At 40.0% G+C, this 23,273-nt stretch overlaps 1 protein-coding gene across 4 annotated transcripts in view; it reads left to right on the top strand.

The window, feature by feature from the left end:
* Positions 1-23,273, top strand: part of STK38 (serine/threonine kinase 38) — a 40,700-nt gene that overhangs the window by 6,294 nt on the left and 11,133 nt on the right. For all 4 annotated transcript variants that reach the window (XM_064597531.1, XM_064597532.1, XM_045866793.3 and 1 more), the window contains 5 exons: positions 10,300-10,351; positions 11,248-11,370; positions 13,124-13,207; positions 16,856-16,979; positions 19,265-19,419. In XM_064597531.1, coding sequence (XP_064453601.1) covers positions 10,300-10,351; positions 11,248-11,370; positions 13,124-13,207; positions 16,856-16,979; positions 19,265-19,419 — 538 coding nt within the window. The remainder of the gene's footprint in view (positions 1-10,299; positions 10,352-11,247; positions 11,371-13,123; positions 13,208-16,855; positions 16,980-19,264; positions 19,420-23,273) is intronic.

The raw sequence follows: 23,273 nt of genomic DNA, 5'->3' as shown, positions 1-23,273 counted from the left end.
AGTGCAGAAAAGTTGAAGGATTAATATGCTGAATACCCTTATATACATCATCTAGATTCTATAATTGTCATTCATTGTTGTGTTACATATTCATCCTTCTATCCATTCATTAAACTATCTTAATTTTTTGCTATGCTTCAAAGCGTGTTGGAGATTTCAGTGTTTTACTTCTGAATATGTCTCCTTGTATAACAAGTTCAATATGTGTATATATATATATATACACACATATATATACATGTGTATATATATACATACATATTTAAGAGAGTGTAAATTTTGCATATGGTAAAATGCAGTCTTCCTCTAGGTGTGTTTCTTTCTTTCTTTCTTTCTTTCTTTTTTTTAAGTAATCTCTGCACCCAGTGTGGGGTTCCAACCAAAATGCACAATCTGAAGGGTACCATTCAATGAGTTTTGACAAATGTATATACCTGTAGAACTTAAACTCCTATCAAGACATAGAACATTACCATTATCCCAGAAAGTTCTTTGATTCCTGGAGATGTTCCTTCAAACCCAGGCAACCACTGTTGTAATTTTGGTTCTATCATAGATTAGTCTTGCCTATTCCATACAAATGGAGCATGTAAACGGATTCATATAGTAAGTACTCATTTGAGTAAGGCATCTTTCACTCAGCCTGATGTTTTCAAAGTTCATCCATGTTGCTGTTGTATCAATAGTTTGTTCCTTTATAGTGCTGAGTGAGTACCATTCTGTTTTCTGACTATACCTCTGTTTTTACATTCTTCTGTTGATGAACATCTGGGCTTTTTTCAGTTTTGGGCTGTTTTGAATATGTTTCTATTAACATTTGTGTACAGATCTTTTTGTGAACATTTGTTTTCAATTCTTGGGTAAATATTTAGGAGTGGAATTGCTGGATCATAAATATACATAAGTATATGTTTAGTTTCGTAAGAAACTGCTAGCCCTTTTTCCAGAATATTATCAGCATTGTGTGAGAGTTCCAGTTGCTTTACATTTTTGCTAACAAAATGTCTGTTTGTATGTCAGCATTTTTTTTTTTTTTAAGATTTTATTTATCTGAGAGAGAGAATGAGAGAGCATGCGCGCGCGAGAACTGGGTGGGGGAGGAGCAGAGGGGGAGGGAGAGGGAGGGGAAAGAATCTCCAGCAGACTGCTGAGCACGGAGCCCAACACAGGGCTCGATCCCACAACCCTGAGGTCATGACCTGAGCTGAAATTAAGAGTCGGAGGCTTAACCGACTGAGCCACCCAGGTGCCCCTCCTGTTCATTTTCTTTATAGTGACTTTAGATGAGCAGAAGTTTTAAATTTAGGTGAAATCTAATTTGGCATTTTTTTTCTTTTGTGGTAAAACTTTGCTGCCCCCAAGTAAAAAAGATATTCTTCTGTATCTTCTTTGGGAAGTTTTATAATTTAGTTTTTACATTTAGTTCTATGATCCATCTTGAATTAATAAGTGTATGAGATGGGGGTTGAGATTTATTTTTTTTTCCTTATGGATATCCAGTTGTTTTAGCACCCTTTGTTGCAAAGATTTCCTTTTCCCCATCAGATTCTTTGGCACTTTTGTCAAAAATCAAATACCCTGTGGTATATGTGTATTTCTGGGTTTTCTTTTTTCTTTCTTTAAAGATTTTATTTTTAGGTAATCTCCACACCCAATGTGGGTCTTGAACCTACTACCCCTAGATCAAGAGTCACATGCTCTACCAACTGAACCAACCAGGTGCCCTGATTTCTGGGTTTTCTCTTCTGTTTCATTGATCTGTTTGTCCCTATGCCAGTATCACACTGGCTTTGTTACTGTAGTATTGTAAGTTTTGAAGTCCTCTAGTTTAAGTCTTCAGCTTCGTTGTTTTGCTTTGTTTTCCCCCAAGATTGTTTTGGCTGTTCTAGGTCCTTTGCTTTTTTTTTTTAAGGTTTTATTTATTTATTTGACAGAGAGAGAGAGATAGCGAGAGCAGGAACAGAAGCAGGGGGAGTGGGAGAGGGAGAAGCAGGCTTCCCACAGAGCAGGGAGCCCAATGCGGGGCTTGATCCCAGGACCCTGGGATCATGACCTGAGCCGAAGGCAGATGCTTAACGACTGAGCCACCTAGGCTCCCGGTTCTTTGCATTTTTATATAGATTTTAGAATCGGCTTGTCAATTTCTAGAGGAAAGCTTGATGGAATTATGATTATAATTGTATTGAATCTATAGATCAGTTTGGGGGAGAATTGACATCTTAACAGTATTGAATCTCTGATGCATGGACATACTGTATCTCTCCATTCTCTTAGGTCTTTAATTTTTTCCAGCAGTGTTTTATAGTGTTTAGTGTGGGGGTCTTACATGTTATTTTGTTCTTCTGTTACTAGTATTTTGGGGGGTTTTTTTTGATGCTGCTTTAAGTGGATATTTAAAAAATTTTTTTTCCAATTGTTTGCTTCTAGCATATGGAAATATAACTGAATTTTGTATATTGACCTTATATCCTGAAACTTACTAATTTATTCTACTAACTTTTTTGTAGATTCCTTAGGATTTTCTGTGTAAACAATCATGTCATATTCAAATAGAGAGTTTTACTTCTTCTTTTCCATTCTATACACCTTTTCTTTCTTTTTCTTGCCTTATCGTATTGGCTGGGGTATCAGGTACAATGTTGAATGTAAGTGGTGAGAGTAGACATTTTCATTTTCTTCCTGATTTAAGGGTGAAAGCACTCACTATTTCACTGTTGTGATGTTACCTGTAGGTTTTTCAAGGATGCCTTTTGTAGGTTGGGGAAGTTTTCTTATGTTCCTAGTTGGCTGAGAGTTTTTTATTAGAGTGGGTGTTGAATTTTGTCAAATGATTTTTCTGCATCTTCTGCATCATTGTTTATTCTTTTAATATGATGAATTCAGTGGACTGATTTTTTGCATGTTAAACTAACTTTGCATTCCTGGGGTAAAACCCTCTTGATCATAATATATTATTATTTTTGTATGTTGCTAGATTTGATATGCTAATACTTTGATAAGGGCTTTTGCAAGCACATTCTTCATGAGGGTGTAAATCATGTTTAGACTTTAAATATGCAGATCTGTATGTGGAATAGCAAAATATTTTATAGCTGGTGGTGGCTAGCTGCTGCTCTTTGAAATAGACAAATGCCTGCAGAGTGCCCTATGTTAGGATGATGGGGAATTCAAAGATAAATTTGCACAATATATCTCTAGGCATGCTGTTGGAAGTAGATAGTTCTTTTTAATACAACCACTGTATTGAAATCGGAGTTTCTGGTGTTGTAGTTTCAAAACAAATACTATGAATTCTGATTAAGTTCCTTGTTTTGTTTATTTACTTGCAGATTTATTTATTTTTATTTTAGAGAGCAAACACATGAACAGGGAGAGGGGCAGAGAGAGAGGGCAAGAATCAGACTCTGCTTAGTGTGGAGTCCGATGTGGGGCTTGATCTCAAGAACCTGAGATCGTGACCTGAGTCGAAACCAAGGGTCAGACACTTAACCATCTGAGCCACCCAGGCACCCCAATTTATTTCTTTATTTTAAAAATATTTTATTTATTTATTTGAGAGAGAGAGCGAGCAACCATGCAAGCGAGTGGGAGGGAGAGGGAGAGATAATCTGAAGCAGACTCTGCGCTGAGCACAGAGCCTGATGTGGCTCCCATGACCGTGATATCATGACCTGAGCCGAAACCCAGAGTTGGATGCTCAACAGACTGAACCTTGTTTTGTTTAATAATAGTTGATTTTTTAATCCTACTGGCTCTGCGTTATGGTTCATTAATATATATCACATTCTCTAGGAATAGTATGACATACGGTTTTGTTTATGTTTTATTAATAAGTGTTACATTGTGGGGGCGCCTGGGTGGCTCGGTTGGTTAAGCATCTGATTTCAGCTCAGGTAATGATCTTAGTTATTAGACTGAGCCCTGTGTGGGGCTCTGTGATCAGCTGGGAGTCTGCTTGTCCCTCTCCCTCTGCCCCTCCCCCTGCTCATGTTCTCTCTGTCTTTCAAATAAATAAATAAAAATCTTTATTTTATTTTTTTAAAAAGATTTTATTATTTATTTATTTGCCAAAGTGAGGGGGGGGGCGGGGAGAGAGAGAGAGAGAGTGAGCACAAGCAGGGGGAGTGGCAGGCAGAGGGAAAAGCAGGCTCCCTGCTGAGCGGAGCCCAGTGAGGGACTTGATCCTAGGACCCTGGGACCATGACCTGAGCCGGAGGGAGACGCCTAACAGCTGAGCCACCCAGGTGTCCCAATAAATAAAATCTTAAAAAAAAAATAAGTGTTCATTGTGATTTACGCTAAAATTGAACCCAAAAATGAGTTGAAATCAGTGCTTTTTTGTTTTGGATTCTTAAGATGGAAACACCTTCCAAAAGCATTGGTGGTTTTGCTTTTCTTAAATCCCCTATTTTGGTGGATTAATTAAAGACCAAATTAATCAAAAGACAGGTGTAAGAAGAGAATGTTAAACATTTAAGAGGATTAGAGTGTTTGTTTTTGGTAATTTTTGTTGTTATCAAATCATCATTATTTTTCATTAAAAAAAAAAAAAAAGCAATAGGGGTGCCTGGGCGGCTCAGTTGGTTAAGCGTCTGCCTTTGGCTCAGATCACGAGCCCAGGTTCCTGGGATTGAGTCCCGCATCAGGCTCTCTGCTCAGTGGGGAGCCTGCTTCTCCCTCTCCCTGCCACTGCCTATTTCTGCTCATGCGCTCTTTGTAAAAAAAAATAAAATAAAATCTTAAAAAAAAAAGAACTGTTAGATGTGGTGCCTGGGTGGCTCAGTTGATTAAGTGTCTGACTCTTGATTTCAGCTCAGGTCTTGATCTCAGGGTTCTGAGTTTAAGCCCTGAATTGGGCTCCATGCTGGGCGTGGAGCCTATTTTAAAAAAAACAACAAAAAAACCAAACCTGTCAGAAATGGATTTTCAGGGGCGCCTGGGTGGCTCAGTCGTTAAGCGTCTGCCTTTGGCTCAGGTCATGATCCCAGGGTCCTGGGATTGAGCTCCGCATCGGGCTTCCTGCTTGGCGGGGAGCCTGTTTCTCCCTCTCCCTCTGCTGTTCCCCCTGCTTGTGCTCTCTCGCTCTCTCTGTCAAAAAAAAAAATCTTAAAAAGAAAATGGATTTTCAGGCTTTCTCATGTTATGGGTGGAAATGTCATAGAACCTTGATAAATAAGCAGAGTTTAAATAATATGAGACAATGATAAAGAAACATTTTATTATGAGTATATAACTAGTATGTGATGAATGGTTTGAAATAAGTATTGGGCTAGTAAATTTTGAGATCAGGTTGTAATAACTTTTCAATGTAAATGCCTTGTCTGGATGCCTTTAAAATCTCTAGTATTTCTTCCACACATATGTACCTTTTGCATTGTTCTATTTATGGTAGAAATGCACTAGGTTATATCTGAAACAAAGTACTTAACAACAGGGGAGATGAAACCAAAGCCTAGAAGTAGAAGAAAGAATAAAAATCATTTAGGAATGGTTTCCTGTATGAAAGTAGAATATGAGAACATTGGGTGGGTTTAGAAACATTACAGCAAGTTCTACTGATTGATTTAAAAACAGTTAAACCCCTTGAGTCTGGTTCTGTTTGATGGTCTCCTGTTAATGCTAGTGGTAGACTATAAACTGAACCCACTCAAGAGTGCAAGTTCATCTTCTTTATTTAATCTTTGTTTTGCCTCTGATGGTATGGTTATTTAGGAATAGCAGTTCTCCTATTCTCTCTCTTACGTGATCCTAGGTACCCAGTAAATATTGATGATTGCCTAGTTATTCATACAAAAAATAATTTATAGCAGCCTGAAATCAAAACCAAGGAAGCCGACATTTTTTTCTTTTTTTTTAATAAAGATTTTATTTATTTATTTGACAGAGAGAGATATAGCGAGAGAGGGAACACAAGCAGGGGGAGTGGGAGAGGGAGAAGCAGGCTTCCCGCGGAGCAGGGAGCCCGATGCGGGGCTTGATCCCAGGACCCTGGGATCATGACCTGAGCCGAAGGCAGTCGCTTAACGACTGAGCCACCCAGGCTCCCCCGACGTTTTTTCTTATAAAATATTCTGTGTTGGTTTTGTTCTTCATGAATACTATTTTGGTGGATTAATTAAAGCCACAAAAATCCAATTTAATAGGAAGTAATGGTATGCTTCCCTCCCCTCCTGCCCCCAAATCAAATCAGAACTTTCCTACATTTTACCCTTTGAGAACCAGCACTGTCTGCTACTCCTTTTAGGTATTCTTACTCAGGTTTTCCTGTGGCTGTGTTTGGTCTGATCTGGTACTGAGTTGTAATATGTGATTATTATTAGTGAGCAAGTGTCAGTTTTACTTAAGTCCCAGAGATGAGTAAGTCTTGACCTTTGAATGTTATTCACTGACTAGATGTATCAGTCAAACCAAAGTAATTTGTTGAGATTTTTTTTTTTAAGAGAGCAGTGGGGAGGAGCAGAAGAAGAGGGACAAGCAGACTCAGCTCCAAGCACGGAGCTGACCCAGGGCATGATCTCACGACCTTGAGATCATGACCTGAGCCAAAACCAAGAGTCGGACACTTGACCTATGATACCACCCACGCACCCCCATTTGTTGAGATTTTTAAAAAATCTGTGTAAAACTCTTTTTAGGGTATTTGAGATTTTTCTCAGTTTTGATCATGGAAATAACAGTAATGCTTATTTCTATACTGTTTTTCCTGGTTTTAAATGTCTCATCAACAGAAATGAGAAATATTGTCTAGTCAGCTCTCGTAGAATGGACTAGCCCTTTTCTCCCATCCCTGAAACCTCTGAATCAAGTTGTGCTGTGAGATGAACTTAAATTATGGTTAGCAAAGGGAGCTAATTACACATAGTCATGAATGTGTCTTGCACATTGTTACAAACTCTGATTTTCTTTTTCCCCCCATTTGGCAACATGCATTTTATAAAGTTGCTGTGTACAAAGCACTATTCTTAGTGGAGAAGGAGGATTCAGATATGGGCCCTGCCTTCCAAAGATCTTACTGTCTTCTATGAGAAGTGGGCTCACATGCAAATAAATAGAATAGAGTGCATGGAAGGCCTTGATGGGGTGAGGTTGGGTGTGGCCTCTGCGTGTGAAAGTGGCCAGTCTCTCTCCCAGAGTACTGCTCTGGAACATTGGAGTTGAGTGGAAGAATGGCTTCACCAAAGGCTGGACTGTTAGCCAAACTGGTCTTTGATCAGAGACATACCAGTGGAGGGGCCTGCTTTTCTTTTTCATTATGAACACTTTTTTTGTTTTTTAAAAGATTTTATTTATTTATTTGGCAGAGAGAGACACAGCGAGAGAGGGAACACAAGGAGGGGGAGTGGGAGAGGGAGAAGCAGTCTTCCCGTGGAGCAGGGAGCCCGATGCGGGGCTCGATCCCAGGACCCTGGGACCATGACCTCAGCCAAAGGCAGACGCTTAACGACTAAGCCACCCAGGTGCCCCCATTATGAACACTTTTAAACACACAGGAAGACTAATACAGTGAACTCCCATATATTCATCCCTCAGATTTCAGTAATTATCAAGATTTTGTTAAATTTGTTCCATTTTATTTTTTCTTGCTGTTGTGTTTTAAAGCAAATTTCAAACATCTGTCCTTTCAATCCTATGTAGTTCAGTGTACATCTCTAAAAATATGGCCATTTGCTTGTATAACTGCAGTGCCACCATGAATCTAACAAAGTTAGCAGTAATTTCTTAGTGTCATCTCACAGAGGATGTCACTTGTAAGCCTCATTTTGGGCTGTGCTTGCCATTTTGGGTGTCTTTAAGGTCTTCTTTGGCTTGGACCCAATAAATCATTACCGTGGATAATTCTGCATGATAGGTTGTTTCTGGATGCTTTTTTCTAATGAACGAATCTGATTGTGTTCAAGGAGTTGATTCTGATTACTTTCGGGTAGGTACAGAAACCAATTTAATTACACTTGCAGTCAAGCTATGGAAAACTTCTTAGTTTGAATTGAGATTTAAAATATAGTCAGAAGCAGCCATCTCTGGGACACACATTGGGCACATTGTTCTAGCCCAGTCTGGTGTGGTCATCCAAGAAAATAGAGTCAGAAAGTATGATGGTGTTTGCTATTTAAGGCATAAAAAGAGCTGACCGTAGTTGAGTTATAGTTCTTGCCATGATGTTATCTTTGATTCTTTTTACTCTTCTGTGCTTCAGCTAAATAACATACATTTCCTGAAAGTATCAACAGTACAGCCTTATCCCTCCAATACACATGCAAACAAAGATGCGTATCACAAAATATTCTGGGAACCCAGAGAAGTAGGCAGACTGGAAGCCATGTAAGTGCTTTTTTTTTCTCCCCATCAGGGTCAGAGTAGATCTTTTCACTTTCTGAGAGCTTAGACACAACTTGTTATATATCATCTGATTCTGTGGATTTGTAATATGATTTCTAACATGATATTAATTTTAACTAATTACTATTATTGCAATAATTATTTATTGACCAAAATAAAACCCATTATCTTTTCGTGGTCCTTTTTCTTGTGTTTCCTGTCATGTTTAGCGGCATCATTATCCTCCCACACAAGAAAGTCTAAGATTTTTCCTTTGATTCCTATGACGAATTAGTCATCTTTGTAGTACCTCTGTTCACTTCATTGTAGGTTTCCAGCCCTAGTTTCAGATCTGGACTCCATATCATCTGAATCATTAGGAGAGCTTTTAGTTTGCCTCAGTCTTTGTCAATTACTTTCCCTGCCAGTCCCTCAGCTCCTTACTGCTGACTGTCATTTTAAAATAGAAACCTCATCACATCACTCCTTTACACACAAGCCCCTGTAGCTCTTAGTTGTCTACAGACTAAGAGCCAGCCCTTTTAGTGTGACATTTGAAGTGCTACACGCCTCCCCACATTAGCCTACAAGCTGTTGCTTCATATACTCCCTCCTTTTTTTTGGTTAAGATTTATTTATTTATTTGAGAGAGAGAGAGAGTGACAGTTCGCAGAAGGGAGAGGCAGAGGGAGAGGGAGAGCAACAGCCTGGCAGAGCCTGACTTGGGGTTTGATCCCATGACCCTGAGATCACAACCCCAGCTGAAAACCGAGAGTCAGGCACTCAAGCGACTGCAACACCCAGGTGCCCTGTATTCCTACTTTTCATTCTTCCCTGTCTTGCTCACATTGCCTGTTATCTGAAATGCTGATAAGGGATAGAGATCCCAGCCAATGTACTTTCACTTATTATGCTGAATAAATGCAGGTTGTGTGGAATTGGTTACAAGGAAGTTTTTCTTGTTTCTTTTAGTTTTATCAAATCTGTATGAGACTGTAGAGTCAAAATATTCTTGGATGCAGTTTTTAAGGTTTAATACTCCAGGGATTTAGAGTCTTAAGTTTTAATAGTGGTGACAGTCACCTGTTTTGATCATTCCTGCCTCTCCCCTTGAATCTCTAAATTCTGCCTTTACTCTTGTTTATCTAAGCTCTTTGCTTGTGGCAGGGAGGAGGAGGAAGATGTAAAAATAAAGGAAGTAGATTTCAGTCAGGGAGAGAGAGAAACCCTGATAGAAGAGGTTATCAAACACCAGCTGTTTGTGGTTTGTTAAGGAGGAAATACTTTAAAAAAGAGAGAGAACTTTTCATTTTGAAATAGGATTCTTTGTTGCAGTAACATCTTATACAGTTTTTTTCAAAATGGAGAACAAAGGGTGGGAATCTTTTCACTTATCTTTGTAACTGTAATTTGTTTTATTTTTTTTAAAGATCTGTTTTTGAGAGAGAGCATGTGCATGAACAAGTGGTGGGAGGGGGAGGGGGGCACATGGAGGGGGAGAGAGAGAATCCTCAAGCAGACTCCACACTGAGCGCAGAGCCCGAGCTCCATCTCATAATCCTGAGATCATGACCTGAGCTGAAACCAAGAGTCAGTCGCCCAACTGACTGCACCACCCAGGCGCCCCTGTAATTTATTGTTTTAATGAGGCATTTTGAGATTTACCTTTTTTTTTTAGATGCTTCTTCATACACATTTTTTTTTTTAAGATTTATTTATTTGAGAGCGAGAATGAGAGAGAGAGCGAGCATGAGCGGGGGAGGGTCAGAGGGAGAAGCAGACTCCTTGCTGAGCAAGGAGCCCGATGCAGGACTCGATCCCGGGACTCCAGGATCATGACCTGAGCCAAAGGCAGTTGCCTAACCAACTGAGCCACCCAAGCGCCCCGAGATTTACCTTTTTACCATTAAAAAATACTGTGTTTATATAGACTTATCAGAAAGGTATTCAATTGTTATTTCAAATATCTTTATTTATTTTTAGACAAAAGAAGTTAGAAAAAGTGATGGAAGAAGAAGGCCTAAAAGATGAAGAGGTAATTCGTATTGGGAAATTTTTCCTTGAACCCAGCATGGCAAATCTTGTTCAGCAAGTTGTTAGCCTTGATATATAGGGTATTTGGCTTAGTAACAGAGAAACTTAGGAGGGCTGGTGTACTTCTGGATTTAGGTATTCATGCAAAGGGAAATATTCACTACTAAGTACCAGGGAGAGGAAGATTTGTCTCGGCACGGTTGTAATAAATTAACTAGATTTAGAATTCCAAGAAAAGAAAGAGATGAGATCACATTAAAATTAAAAAAAAAAGCAAATTACAGCATGCTTATGGAAATCACAGAAAAGCCTCTATAGAAGTGGAGCAAAGTTCTGAAATCATTATCAAGGCAAAACATCTCTTCAGATCAGTCCTTTCCCCAGTGCCTACAGATGTGGTAGGAGAAAATATAGTTAAGAAACTGTGCAAGGAACTGAAATGACAGTGGAAATGCCTTCAAAAATAGGCATGAATCATAGAATCCAGGAAAATGGTGAAAAATACTGAAAACTTGTAGGAAATATAGAGTATAAAATGAATTCCAATGTGTAAAAAAAGACCAAACCCAGAGGGAAATTAAAAAAACAAAAAACACCCTTTTATTTTATATACAGAAGTTTAAAGGAAAACATTGTTTATTCTTCCTTCATTAGAAAAGTTAGAATAGTTGATTGCCAAAGTAGGTTGGTCAGAGTCCTCAGAGGAGGCACTCATCTGTTCAGTATGGTTTGGTTATTGTGTCCAAAGGCTGGGGAGGAGAGATGTGATCTCTTAAGGGTTCAGAAGGTTATGCTTAGTCTGGTGTGGTCCTTCTTTCCAGTCACAACTAAGACTGCTGTGAAGGTGCAGTTTCAGCTCCTCCCTTTCCCACCTCTCTCTCCCACTTTAAACATTAGAAGCGACTGAGGAGATCAGCGCATGCTCGGAAGGAAACGGAGTTTCTTCGTTTGAAGAGAACAAGACTTGGATTGGAAGATTTTGAATCCTTAAAAGTAATAGGCAGAGGAGCATTCGGTGAGGTAAAAAACCACAGCTACTTATCAGATATAAAAACACCACAGAACTTTGAAGCTGCTGACATACCATGATTGTTGATAGAACTGAAATATGGGGTAGGTGGGTCAGGCATGCCAGCCCCACCTTGTAACTGCTCTTTCTGGCCTTTATTTCCCTCTCCACTGTCGCAGATCTCTGATTGTTCTTCTCTTTTGCCAGAGATGATGTTGATGCTCTAAGTATTGATCTAGAAGGAGAGTTAAAAGGTATAAGGAAATCAGTATTATTTACTGAGTGCTTCTCTCCTACAATCATGACAATAACTCATTTTATGGATGATGAAATTAAGACTCAGAGGGGATATATAATGTTCTATTGTCACACAGCCAGGGAGCAGCAGTACCAGAAGTTGGGCCCAGGAGTTCCTGATTTTTTTTTTTTTAAGTTGTTAATCACCCGGTGCTCATCACAAATGTACTCCTTAATCCCCATCATCTATTTCACCCATCCCCCCATCCACCTCCCCTATGGTAACCATCTGATTGTTCTGTATAGTTAAGAATCTGTTTCTTGGTTTGTCTCTTTTTTTCCCCTTTGCCCATTTGTTTTGTTTCTTAAAGGAGTTCCTGAACTTAAAGCTCTTGCTTTTCCCAGCATCACACCACCTCTCCGGGAGCAAACTAACAGCACATTTCCACCATTTATTTCTTCCCGCCCGATTGCTGTTGCGCTAAATGATGGCCCCAGGAGACAGAATTTATAGAAATGGGTTATACAGGGAGTGGTAGAGAGTCGGAAGTATTTGCAGGTTTGTCCCACCTGGTCTTGTGGATGCATCCTGCTTGGTCACAAGGGCAGTTTGTTGGGGAGGGTTTGAATGAGCCCGTGCAAGGTCATCTTCATTAATGGAAAACACCGGAAGTGAACGACTTACTGATGCAATAGTTTCATTAACTTTATATAAACAGAGCAGCATATTATTAAAAACCCATAGCTAGGGGAAATGTGAGTACGTACTTAGAGGCACACAGGTGAAAGATTAAATTGATTCCTCAGTGTTGAGAATCCCTGTTGGCTCGTGGAGAAAGGGAAAGGTACGGTACCACCTCTAAAAGGGCTTTCTGTTTAGTGAGGAAGGGATGTGGGACGCAGTCAGGAAAAACATGAAAAAAAGTGCAGGGAGAAGAAAGCATATGTATCTGGGGGTGGGGTGGGGTGGGGGGAGGATGTGCAGGGACTTGCCAAGAAGTTTGTCTTTGGATTTGCAGACCATTAGTTTTCTTTTCATCATAAAATTATCTGTTCTTTCTAAAAACACTGGAAGATAAAAAAAGAGAAAGGAAAACTGCATAAAACCCCATTTCCCTAATTATACATTTTAGGTTTTTTTTCCTTCTAGACATTTTTCCTATGCATGAGCTTTTGCTACAGTTGTTTTAAACATTGTTGTCATGGCTTCCTTATGGTTTCTGAGCTGGCTGGATGCCATGTGCCTCTGGTGTAATGGTCCTTAAGTTCGAAAGTGAGGGTTCAACTAGGGAGCCAAAGCTGTTCAGATGTGGAGATGTTTGAGAATGTTCCCAGGGCTGACTTCACGGTGTACAATAAATATATCCATTTTGGAACATTAAAAAGCACTTTTTTCTGCTTTGTTATTGCTGATTGCTTATATTAATATTATAATACTTTTTCATTTTAAAGTATTTCCTAAAACACATGAAAGCTCTAGCTTGACATTGAGAACTTTTGACTTGGCATTTCTTTTATAACTCTTAGGTGCGGCTTGTTCAGAAGAAAGATACAGGGCATGTGTATGCAATGAAAATACTCCGTAAAGCAGATATGCTTGAAAAAGAGCAGGTAAACCACAATTGTAGCAGTGATTTTAGTCAGCTTATAAGTTCTTTGTCACGTAAAACTGTTCTTTTTATTTGAAATGTATTTTCTTATTACAGTTTTCTTTAGCACTGTCATGTATGAATATATAGTTAATAGTACTTTTTTTCCCCAACAAAGAAGCAGTTACATATATTTTAAAAAGGACAAATAATGCCTTACATTGTGTGGTCTTTTAAAAGTTGAAAACCTATTAGAAGCATCTGCTGTTTGTGTCTCCCAGTTGATCACAAGCTGTGCTTGTCACGAGGAGCCTGTTTTTGAGGTCACACTTGCTGTGGTAGCATGTTCCTACTGAATGCTGAGAGAAATGGTATATATATACCTTGGAACTGAGACTTATGAACTAGAACTTGGAATTTGCAATCTAAAATGTGTCTTAATATGCTTCATTCTGTACATTCAAACCAAAGTTGGGTCTTCTGAGTAGCTCGTTATTACCCAAGAGAGACCAGTCTCCTTTCTGAATGAATTTGAAAAAATCTAATGCAAACGGCAGAGCAGTGCAAATTCTCTTTTAAGGATTCAGAACACTTTCTAAAACCTAAACCTACTTTGCATATAGATTTATAAGATGCAGAAGTACTTTATGCAAAATAAAATTTTAAGTATTGGGCAGTATATTAAAAACAAGAATGCTGCCTTTCTGTAAATCTAATTTCATTCAGCAGTTTGCTTAAGAACAGTAGTGGATGATGCCTGCATATGCCTGTAAAGAATCAGGGCAAAGAGAGACCCTGTGGCAAGGAGAGCTCTGGGTATAGAGCGCAAGAGCAGGGATGGAGACCGGCCTGCACCTAGTCCCTTCTGCCTCTTGAGAGGAGACATAATCATTGAGGCTTCTCTGCCCTTCTTTTAAGTGCCAGTCACAATTTGGAGTTTTTATTTTCTCTTCAGTTTTCATGTGCTACCCATAAGCTTAGACTTGCAGGAATTTCGGTTGAGATCAAATACCCTGGCAGTGAACCTTCAGACACCATAGCTTATGCTAATACCAACCTCACTCAACGCTCAACAGCCCTATTTATGTATTATCTAAAAATTAGTGTGTGGTATGGGTGTAGGCCCTGAAGGAGTTTCAGTTAGTCTTGAAAAGGGAAATGTAAAACTGTATTGATTAGTCAGTATATTTTGTATTTCATAAGTAAGTTTTATTTTTACAAGACCTATTTCCTGTAGTTTTAACCAGGCTTAAAACGTTTCTTTATCAAATAATTAATGTTCAGATTCACATTGTAAAAAGAAGTGTGCATCATGATTTTCCCTTATTGATCCTTCATAGCATGTGCCAGTTGCCCAGCATGGTCACAGAGGACGATCGGAACATAGGGTGTAAAAATTTTTTGAATATTGTACCTTTTTCAAAATCATTTTCTAAAATTCTCCGACATGAGAGTAGAGGGACTTTCTGTGAAAATTAGGATTTTAAACAATGCATTAACTGAATTGTTAGCTCACCTTGCTGCTGCTGGACTCTGCTCCCTGGGTTTGATCTCACTGTTGTCCAGTTATAGTTTCTGGCCATACACACTGCCTGGGTCAGCCATCTCGAAGCGTAGTTTGTGCTAGGGTGTGCGAGGAGGTGGACCAGGACAAATCCATCACATTTGGGTAGGGCTGACAAAGTTTAGATTCAGAGCCTTATTTTTTGTAGGTAGAGGTGCCTTATCCATAGGAAAAATTTTTTGTTTCCTCTTACTAAACTGAACAGGAATTAAAGCTACTCACTGAGAGTTCAGGTTGCTATTCTGATCCATAGGGTGGAGATTTTGCTCTTCAGAAAATAAATTTTAAAGGATAAGAGACCAGCATTTAGCTAGTTTTTTCAAGTGTCTTACGCTGCAAAGTAATGTAATCTCTAGTTGTGATGCCAGGATCGTATTAGGATGGGACAAAAGACAGACTTTTATCTCTGCTTTTCTAGTGCTCAGGAGAGCAGCTAGCATGTAACTCCCCACCCCATTAAATATTTATGGAACAGGGAAGGGAGCCTCTGATGAGAGTTGCACCTCTGGTTCTTCCCTCCCTGACCCTCTATTTACCTAACTCCACCCCTAGCTGCTGTGTCAGCCCCAGAAGAGAAGGGCAGGTGTGCACAGGTGGCCTATAGCTTTCCCCTTGACACACAGAGAATGTGGCAGTCCCCATTCTGTCCTCCAGGGTCGCTGACAAGTCGTAGTAGTAGTGCCTCCCCATTTCTTTGGCTCCGTGCGGCGAGTAAAGGCCTCCCCTGCAGCCAGGAGAGCAGAGGCAGGTGGAGGTTGACCTGTATGGGCTTCGTGTCTGCTAATGCCCGGGGCCTAGCCTCAGCTGCAGTCGAGCAGGTGGCATTACTGTTTCCCAAAAGCTTTGCTTCTGTATGAAAACTGAGGAAAAGCATCTGCCCTTACTCAGCTTCTTCATGATTTCCTTACCACCCTTCTCTTCCATTTTCCCACCCTTGTATCCTAAGTAGAGATGTACAAAACGAAGTTTTCTGCAACATTGAAGCTATTTAAAAAGTTCCCAAACAATTTTAGTAGAGCCTTGAAACTGCAGTCTGTAAACTCGAGTGCCCTGAGGCCCGTGGGAAGAAGGAGGCAGGTTACGTGTAAGACGGGAGAGGGTTGGGAGCTGCGTTCTATGGGAAGAGCGAGTGCCTGACTTTGCCGAAGACATTCCAATAAAACAGGCAAGCATACAGGACATCGTAGCAAACAACACTAGCAACCAGGGGCCGAGTTTGCCAAGGAAGTGCCAGTTTGTGAGCTTTGATACATCTTCACCTCTGAATATAGAGTAGAACTCAAGCCCCGCGTATGTTAAGAACAAAACCTCTATTCAAGATTTGGACTGGGTCTTAATAAACATAGTCCTGATAGGACCCAGCTTTGCATCTTGTGACACTTACGTAACGGGGGGGCGGTAGGATTTGATAACATGCAGCAGTGTTTTGATTACTATTACACATTTGAGGTAGATAAGGTAAATTTGATAATAAAACATCATTTTAATGAAGTAATTCTTCCAGTTCTCCCAAACCTTTGGCAACTTGGTCTCCTTAGCTAGATAGTTTATAAGAGCAGAAAACTGGAAATACCAGAAATTTGAATGCGTAACTTTTCTTAGGTGTTCTTATATTTCAATTCAGTAAGAACTGAGCACGTACTCTGTGCACAGCAGTGAACTGAGTACTGTGGAATAGTATTCTAGAACTGTCAGCCAGGGCACTGTCCTTAGAGATACCATCGCAGACCTGAGGCAGGACTTGTTTAGAAAGTCTCATCTCGGGGATTTACTTTGGTTGTAAAAGGTTATTGGAACAAAAAGCGGTGCCAAAGAATGGTAGTTTTGATTCATCGGAGGTTCAATTTATAGCACTGTGAAAGTTGCCGTTTGCATTACAGCTGTTCATTGTTAGTTTTTTAAGCCTTTCATCACTCAGGTGTTCATGACTGAATACCTTCAAGTCAAATGCTGTCCGTTTTGATTTCATACGTTTGCCTGAGCAGAAATTAGATCTTTTGCATCATCACAATTTAATGCTCAAATAGTATTTAAATTGTTTAAACAAATATACAGTCGAATAAAGTGGAGCAAGGCTTGTCATTAATCAAATGCGTATACCTCCAGGTTGGCCACATTCGTGCGGAGCGTGACATTCTAGTGGAGGCAGACAGTTTGTGGGTTGTGAAAATGTTCTATAGTTTTCAGGATAAGCTAAACCTCTACCTAATCATGGAGTTCCTGCCTGGAGGTAATTACTTGATGATGAAAGGTCATTTTTCCTTTTTGTTCTGTGGCTTCTCTCTCACGTCAATTAACCCTCCTTTCTACTTCTAATCGTGCTCACAAAGTTGCTTTCTATATCCTTTTTAGGTCTATAAAGGAGGTCAGTAACCTGTCTTGTGCTGGGGTGCCTCTCTACAATTCTTAGTGCCATAAAAGTAACCTTCTCGTTCATTCTCATGATTTCAGATGGACATTTCTTTCTTTTCTTTTTCTTTTTCAATATATAGGAATAAAATAGGGACTCTGCCTGCTCTCCTGTCAATGGGAATCATGTATAATCAGTTACCCAAGTGACCAAATTGAAGCTATTACATTCTTTGCTTCAACTTTTTTGTTTCTTTTTCTGTAACTTATATTAATAAGGAGTGAATTTCTCATTACCTATATTAGTAGCCAGAAACAGTTTCTCATTTCTGAGATTTCAAGTTTTACATAACTCAGCATGTGTATCTCCTAAGACTGTTCCAAAGTAAACCCATAACAGAACATACCATCTGTTCTGGGGAACACAGTCTGTTTGCCAGTGAGCTGATGAGCTGTGAGCAAACTCTGGTGGGGGAAAAAAAAGAAAAGTTTTTCTCTTTTTGGTTCTATAGCAAAGCAAATACAACTGTGGCATAATATTTTGATCCTGTGATAACCTTTATTTAGATCTAGGGTCATCAATTTTTAATGAACAATTGATGAAAGTTAGGAAAGAGTCTGTGTGGTAGAATGAGGAGAGACTTTTGAACATTTAGATGCCAGTTCCTTAAATAGGAATAAGAACCAGCTCAGTCCCCAGCCCCTTGACACGTGTCTCCTCAAGCCTTACATGCGCCATCTTCCATAGCTCCTCATGTCTCCTGGACCCTGCCCTTTGCACTCGGTGGAGCTGGCCTGCAGAGCCATAGACCATCTGCCTTGAGCTCTCTGATCATCTGGGCAGACTCACACAGGTGAGGCCACTCTCCTGGGCCACAGTGCTAAGGCCACACAGCTACCCTAGAGCTGGCCTGAGTGCACCACCCGCAAGTCTCTGGTGTGCCTCCAGATTGAATATGTAGCTGCCAAGAGTGATGAGGGAATCCTGTTTTTCAAGCCTTGGGTCAAAAAAGAGAGCATTTTAATAAATGGTTTGATTTTTGCCTGAGCATAAAATATCCCCTTTTTTCCAAGAATACAAAAAATTCCCCCAAGTTATAAATGAAATTAAAAAAGCAGCATGATGCTCTATTAAAACAGAGGTTTCTTTCTCTTTTCCCTGTTTTCTGACCATAAATGGCTTTATATGGAATCTAAACTGAATCTTTCCTGTTTCTCTTAGCTTTAAACTACTTAACACATTTTTTCTTTGCTTTGCTTTTGTCTAACCATCGAGTTAGGATCAGAATTTTTTTTTTTTCCGCCATTTTCTGTTGCTGGTATTGAGCAGAAATAATTAAATTTTGACTTTGCGGAAAACTAGGGCGTTTACCTTTTAACTGCTAGAATACTGATACTGTGTCGTACAAGTTGCATAAAGTATATTTAACTGCCTGTAATAAAACACTGGAGAAAAAACTCCACTGACCTTGGGAGGTGTTCACTCTGCACTTTGGGGAGGCAGCCATTACATATCCCAGTAGATAGCATTTTCAGTTCCTTTTTAGCTTTTGTTGACTTATACTCTGCTACCTAAATCCCACTTTTTTATTTGTTTACGTGCAAGTGTTTTGTAAGTAGAGACTGGAGAACTTGTTTTCAGCCTCCTCATACATGTAGTTTTTGTTTGGCATTTTGGCCTCTGTCTGTAACAGTGGCAGTATAACCTGTGTGGAAATGCCATTTGGTTCTAGGTATAGAGAAGTTGGCAGGCAAAGTGAAAAGTAATTTTTTCCCCTAGTCCAAAAAATTACCCTAAGCAAATTGTGTGTGTGTGTGTGTGTGTGTGAGAGAGAGAGAGAGAGAGAGAGAGAGACAGACAGACAGACAGAAATTTCCTTCTTCTCTCCAAAGTACAGTGGAAATCACTGCTCAGTGGTCAGCATCAGATTAGGTTAAAAGCATTTTGCTCTCCGGGGCTGTGAATTTTACCTTTAAGTGTTAGAGACTACTTCCATTTTCACCCATATTGGCAGTGTGGGGTCAGTTTCTGGAACACAAAGTGGCCTGTTTAGCACTGCCTTATGTAGGCAGATAGGGAAGACCTACCTGAAAACTGGCACTTACTCATGTATTGTCGTGTGTGTGTGTGTGTGTGTGTGGTGGCTTGTGTCTTCTTGTTTCCAGGGGACATGATGACCCTATTAATGAAAAAAGATACCCTGACGGAAGAGGAGACCCAGTTTTATATAGCAGAAACAGTATTAGCCATAGACTCCATTCACCAGCTTGGATTCATCCACAGAGATATCAAGCCAGACAACCTTCTCCTGGACAGCAAGGTACTGTGTTAGGGGAGTAGCATGCCTGATGTGTGTTTCCTCATCTGAGCAGTCTCTGCTTTACTACCTGCACCACTTGTAATCACAGTAAGGGAGCCAGAACTGCCTTGTATATTTTTCTCTTTCTTTTTTTTTTTATGGGTAAGTTTGCTATTACTTCCTTTCTCTGAAAGGCATATGATTCTATAATTTGATTGAACATTCTTCTTTTTTTTTTTTTTAAGATTTTATTTATTTATTTGACAGAGACACAGCGAGAGAGGGAACACAATCAGGGGGAGTGGGAGAGAGAGAAGCAGGCTTCCCGCTGAGCAGGGAGCCCGATGTGGGGCTCGATCCCAGGACCCTGGGACCATGACCTGAGCCAAAGGCAGACGCTTAACGACTGAGCCACCCAGGCGCCCCTGAACATTCTTCTTAACAATAAAGGACATTTTTGAAAATGATTAAAGGAAAATTGATTTAGAAGCTTATTTTATAATAAAGCCAAAGATAGTCACCTTTTCCTAGCATATAATTAACTCTACTAATGCAGCACCTATTGGGAACCCCTCTGTTGGGCAACCTTATCCAGGAACCCAGCCAAGAACCAGGAAATAAGACAAACAAAAACATCAACAGTCTATCCCAAAGTTCATGTTCCAGATCATTTGCCCTCTGCTTAAAGAAGAGTCCTGCTCAACCTCTGTACTGGCCTCTTTGTATTTTTCTTTAGACGTGCAAATGAGGAGCGCCTGGGTGGCTCAGTCGTTAAGCATCTGCCTTCCGCTCAGGTCATGATCCCAGGGTCCTGGGATTGAGCCCCGCATCGGGCTCCCTGCTCAGGGGAAAGCCTGCTTCTCCCTCTCCCACTCCCCCTGCTTGTGTTCCCTCTCTTGCTGTGTCTCTCTCTGTCAAATAAAGAAATAAAGTCTTAAAAAAAAAAAAAAATCATAGACGTGCAAATGAGTTCACTTGCTTGGTTCTTCAACTCACAGCAAATGAGAAGAGAATCCCTGTGCTGCTAGATTGCTGACTGCTCCTTGGCAAGTCTCCCCACTGTCCAGACCCTATGTATCTATAAAGTGAATATATTGATCCAGAGAAGCTCCAAAGTCTCTTCCAGCTCTAAAATTTTAGGATGTTATGTTCTGTTACATAGAATTGTTGTCTGGACTGAACTTTTCTTTTATGTAGAACAGTGAATTTAATTCTTAGGGTATTTTTCTTTCTTGCCATTTTTTTTTTTAAAGTTGTATGTTAAGTAACCTCTACACCAGTGTGGGGTTTGAACTCACAACCTTGAGATCGAGAGTCGTACGCTCCACTGACTGAGCTAGCTAGGCACCACTCTTGCTGTCTTTTGATAATTTTCTTGTGATCTTTGAAAAACCTGAACTTTTGGTATAATTTTTTTTAAAATTTTATTTTTCTGTTTCAAGGTGGCAAGAGATTTACCAAATAATTTCTGGTTAGTAGCTTTTTTCTTCATCATAAGAATAATGTTGTATACATAGTAGAAAATAAAGAGGAAAAATACCTATAATCTTATCATTCAAAGGTAGCTACTATTTTGGTACAATAGCCTCAGTACCTTTACTGTTTGTGTCTATGATTTATATACAGTTAATATCCTAAAAGTAGCTTGGTATTCTGCTTTTAAAATGTTGATGTATATAAAATTATTCTTCTGTGTCATTATGTTTAGATATACTTTTAATAGAGCATTGGCCCTACTTTATGTGGTTGAGTTCAGATGCCCTGGTCCTGTACCCTGGCTGTCTTAGTGCAGGCTTAGTTGAACCGCGTAGTCTATGTGGAGGTCCAGCAAACATATTGAAAGGCCAAGAACTTGGGCCTCAATGTAGCTGAGGAGGTGTAGGGAACCCTTTTAGGTGCACAGGTACACATTTGCTCTCTACAGGATCCTAGCCCAGACTTGTAGAAAAATGTTCTCACAAGCAAGCTTATTTAGGTGTTCAGCCATACAGATTCTAGAAGTGAAACTGTAGATGTTTTGAGCTCCTGCTGCATACTTAGAATAGCTATAGAATTCCCTGGAAATGTAGGCTTGAGTAGCATTTGCTCCAGGTACTGCTTTTTAAGACACATTCCTTTCTTAGAGGGGTCCAGGTAAAATGTAGTTTTGAGAACTAGAAATTAAACTCTGTTCCTTGACTTGTACAAGTTATTTGCAGATCTGAAAAAAATGATACCAGGTTAGCAAGCTCAAAGCTGTCTTCATTTGGCAGTTTACTTTGTTGTGCATGCATGCGTACACACACACACACATACACACACACGGCCAAACCTAATGGGATTTCTTCAAAACAAAACAGTGTAAAACCTGACCCATCTGAGCAGGGCTTCTGTAGCCTCCTTGTATCCTGAGAAGTTTATATGTTAAGGCCTAAAGATGTCCTGAAGGAAGGTGGTATGGAAAGACCACAAATGTTGAAGTCACTGGGGCTTAAACCTTGGCTACACCACTTCTAATTGTGTGACCTTGAGCAGTGTAGATCCCCGAACATCAGGATTCCCTCCCTTATTTTTGGCTTTACTTCCTTATCTACTTGAAATTTCACTGCCCCAAGACCACCTGCCTCTTCCTCAGGACTAGTTATGTGCCAGGCACTAGGTTAGGAGCCTTACATGCATTAATTCTCATCATTCCTGCCAGGAAGATAACATTATTTCCATTTTCCAGATGAGATCAGGGCGTTGGAAAGGGTAGGTAGGTAATCCTGGTCTGGAGAAAAGAAACATGAACTGATTTCTGGCTTTAGTTCTGCCATTTCACCAGCAAGCCATTTAACGAGTCTGAGTCATTGAAGTGAAGTGAAGGGCTTAAGAGTTATATATGAGATGACACATTTAAAGCATGGGGCCTGGCTCAGAGGAGGTGTGAGTGTTCCTTGAAGAAAATGATAAAGCCAGACACTTATGATTAAAATACAGTATAGCAACATTTGTCAGGAACTGTGCAATAACATTCATTCTCTGTCTTTGGAATAATTTATTCCTTGGACTGTATCATAATGAAACAATTCAAGAGGAGAAGTTACATGAACAAAGATTTGTTCATTTACTCATTATTTAACAATCATTTATTGAGACCATCCTCTGTACCATGCATGGTTAGGGTTGGGAACAAAGACTCTATCACGGGGGTCTTTATCAGGGGTCCTTATAATCCACATTATATGAGAGTGAAGAATTAGAAATGGAGTAAGGATCCAGAATTAGGAGGATGGTTAGGTAAACAATGATGTACTAAGTCATTTGAATATTTTTTAAAGATTTTATTTATTTGAGAGAGAGCAAGCACGAGCGCAAGAGCAGAGCGAGGGAGAAGCAGACTCCTGGCTGAGCAGGGACACGGGGCTTGATCACAGGACACTGGGATCATGACCTGAGCTGAAGGCACCCCCTAAGTCATTCGAATTTTATGTAGACATTAAAAATGGTGATTTTGAAAACCATGTAGAAACATAGGAACATTTGAGTGAGTGAATTTAAGAAGTAGTAAAAGAGGGGGCACCTGGGTGGTTCAGTTGGTTAAGAGTCTGACTCTTGATCTCAGCTCAGGTCTTGACCTGTGGGTCTTGAGTGCAAGCCCCTCATTGAGCTCCATGCTGAGTATGGGAGCCTGCTTTTAAAAAAAGGTTGGGGGGGAGTCTGGTGGCTCAGTCAGTTAAGCATCTGCCTTCGGCTCAGGTCACGATCCCAGGGTGCTGGGATTGAACCCCATGTCAGGCTCTCTGCTCAGCAGGGAGTCTGCTTTTCCGAGAGCTCTCCCTCTGCCTGCCGCTCCCCTTGCTTTTGCTCTCTCTCTCTCTGTCAAATAAATAAAATCTTAAAAAAAAAAAAAAAAA

The sequence above is a fragment of the Mirounga angustirostris genome, unplaced genomic scaffold (genome assembly GCF_029215605.1).
Source record: "Mirounga angustirostris isolate CCGP_5_RB_7025 unplaced genomic scaffold, mMirAng1.0.hap1 SCAF_8, whole genome shotgun sequence".
Lineage (NCBI taxonomy): Eukaryota > Metazoa > Chordata > Mammalia > Carnivora > Phocidae > Mirounga > Mirounga angustirostris.
Note: the sequence above shows the minus strand (reverse complement) of the source record. Positions and strands in the feature narration are given on the sequence as shown.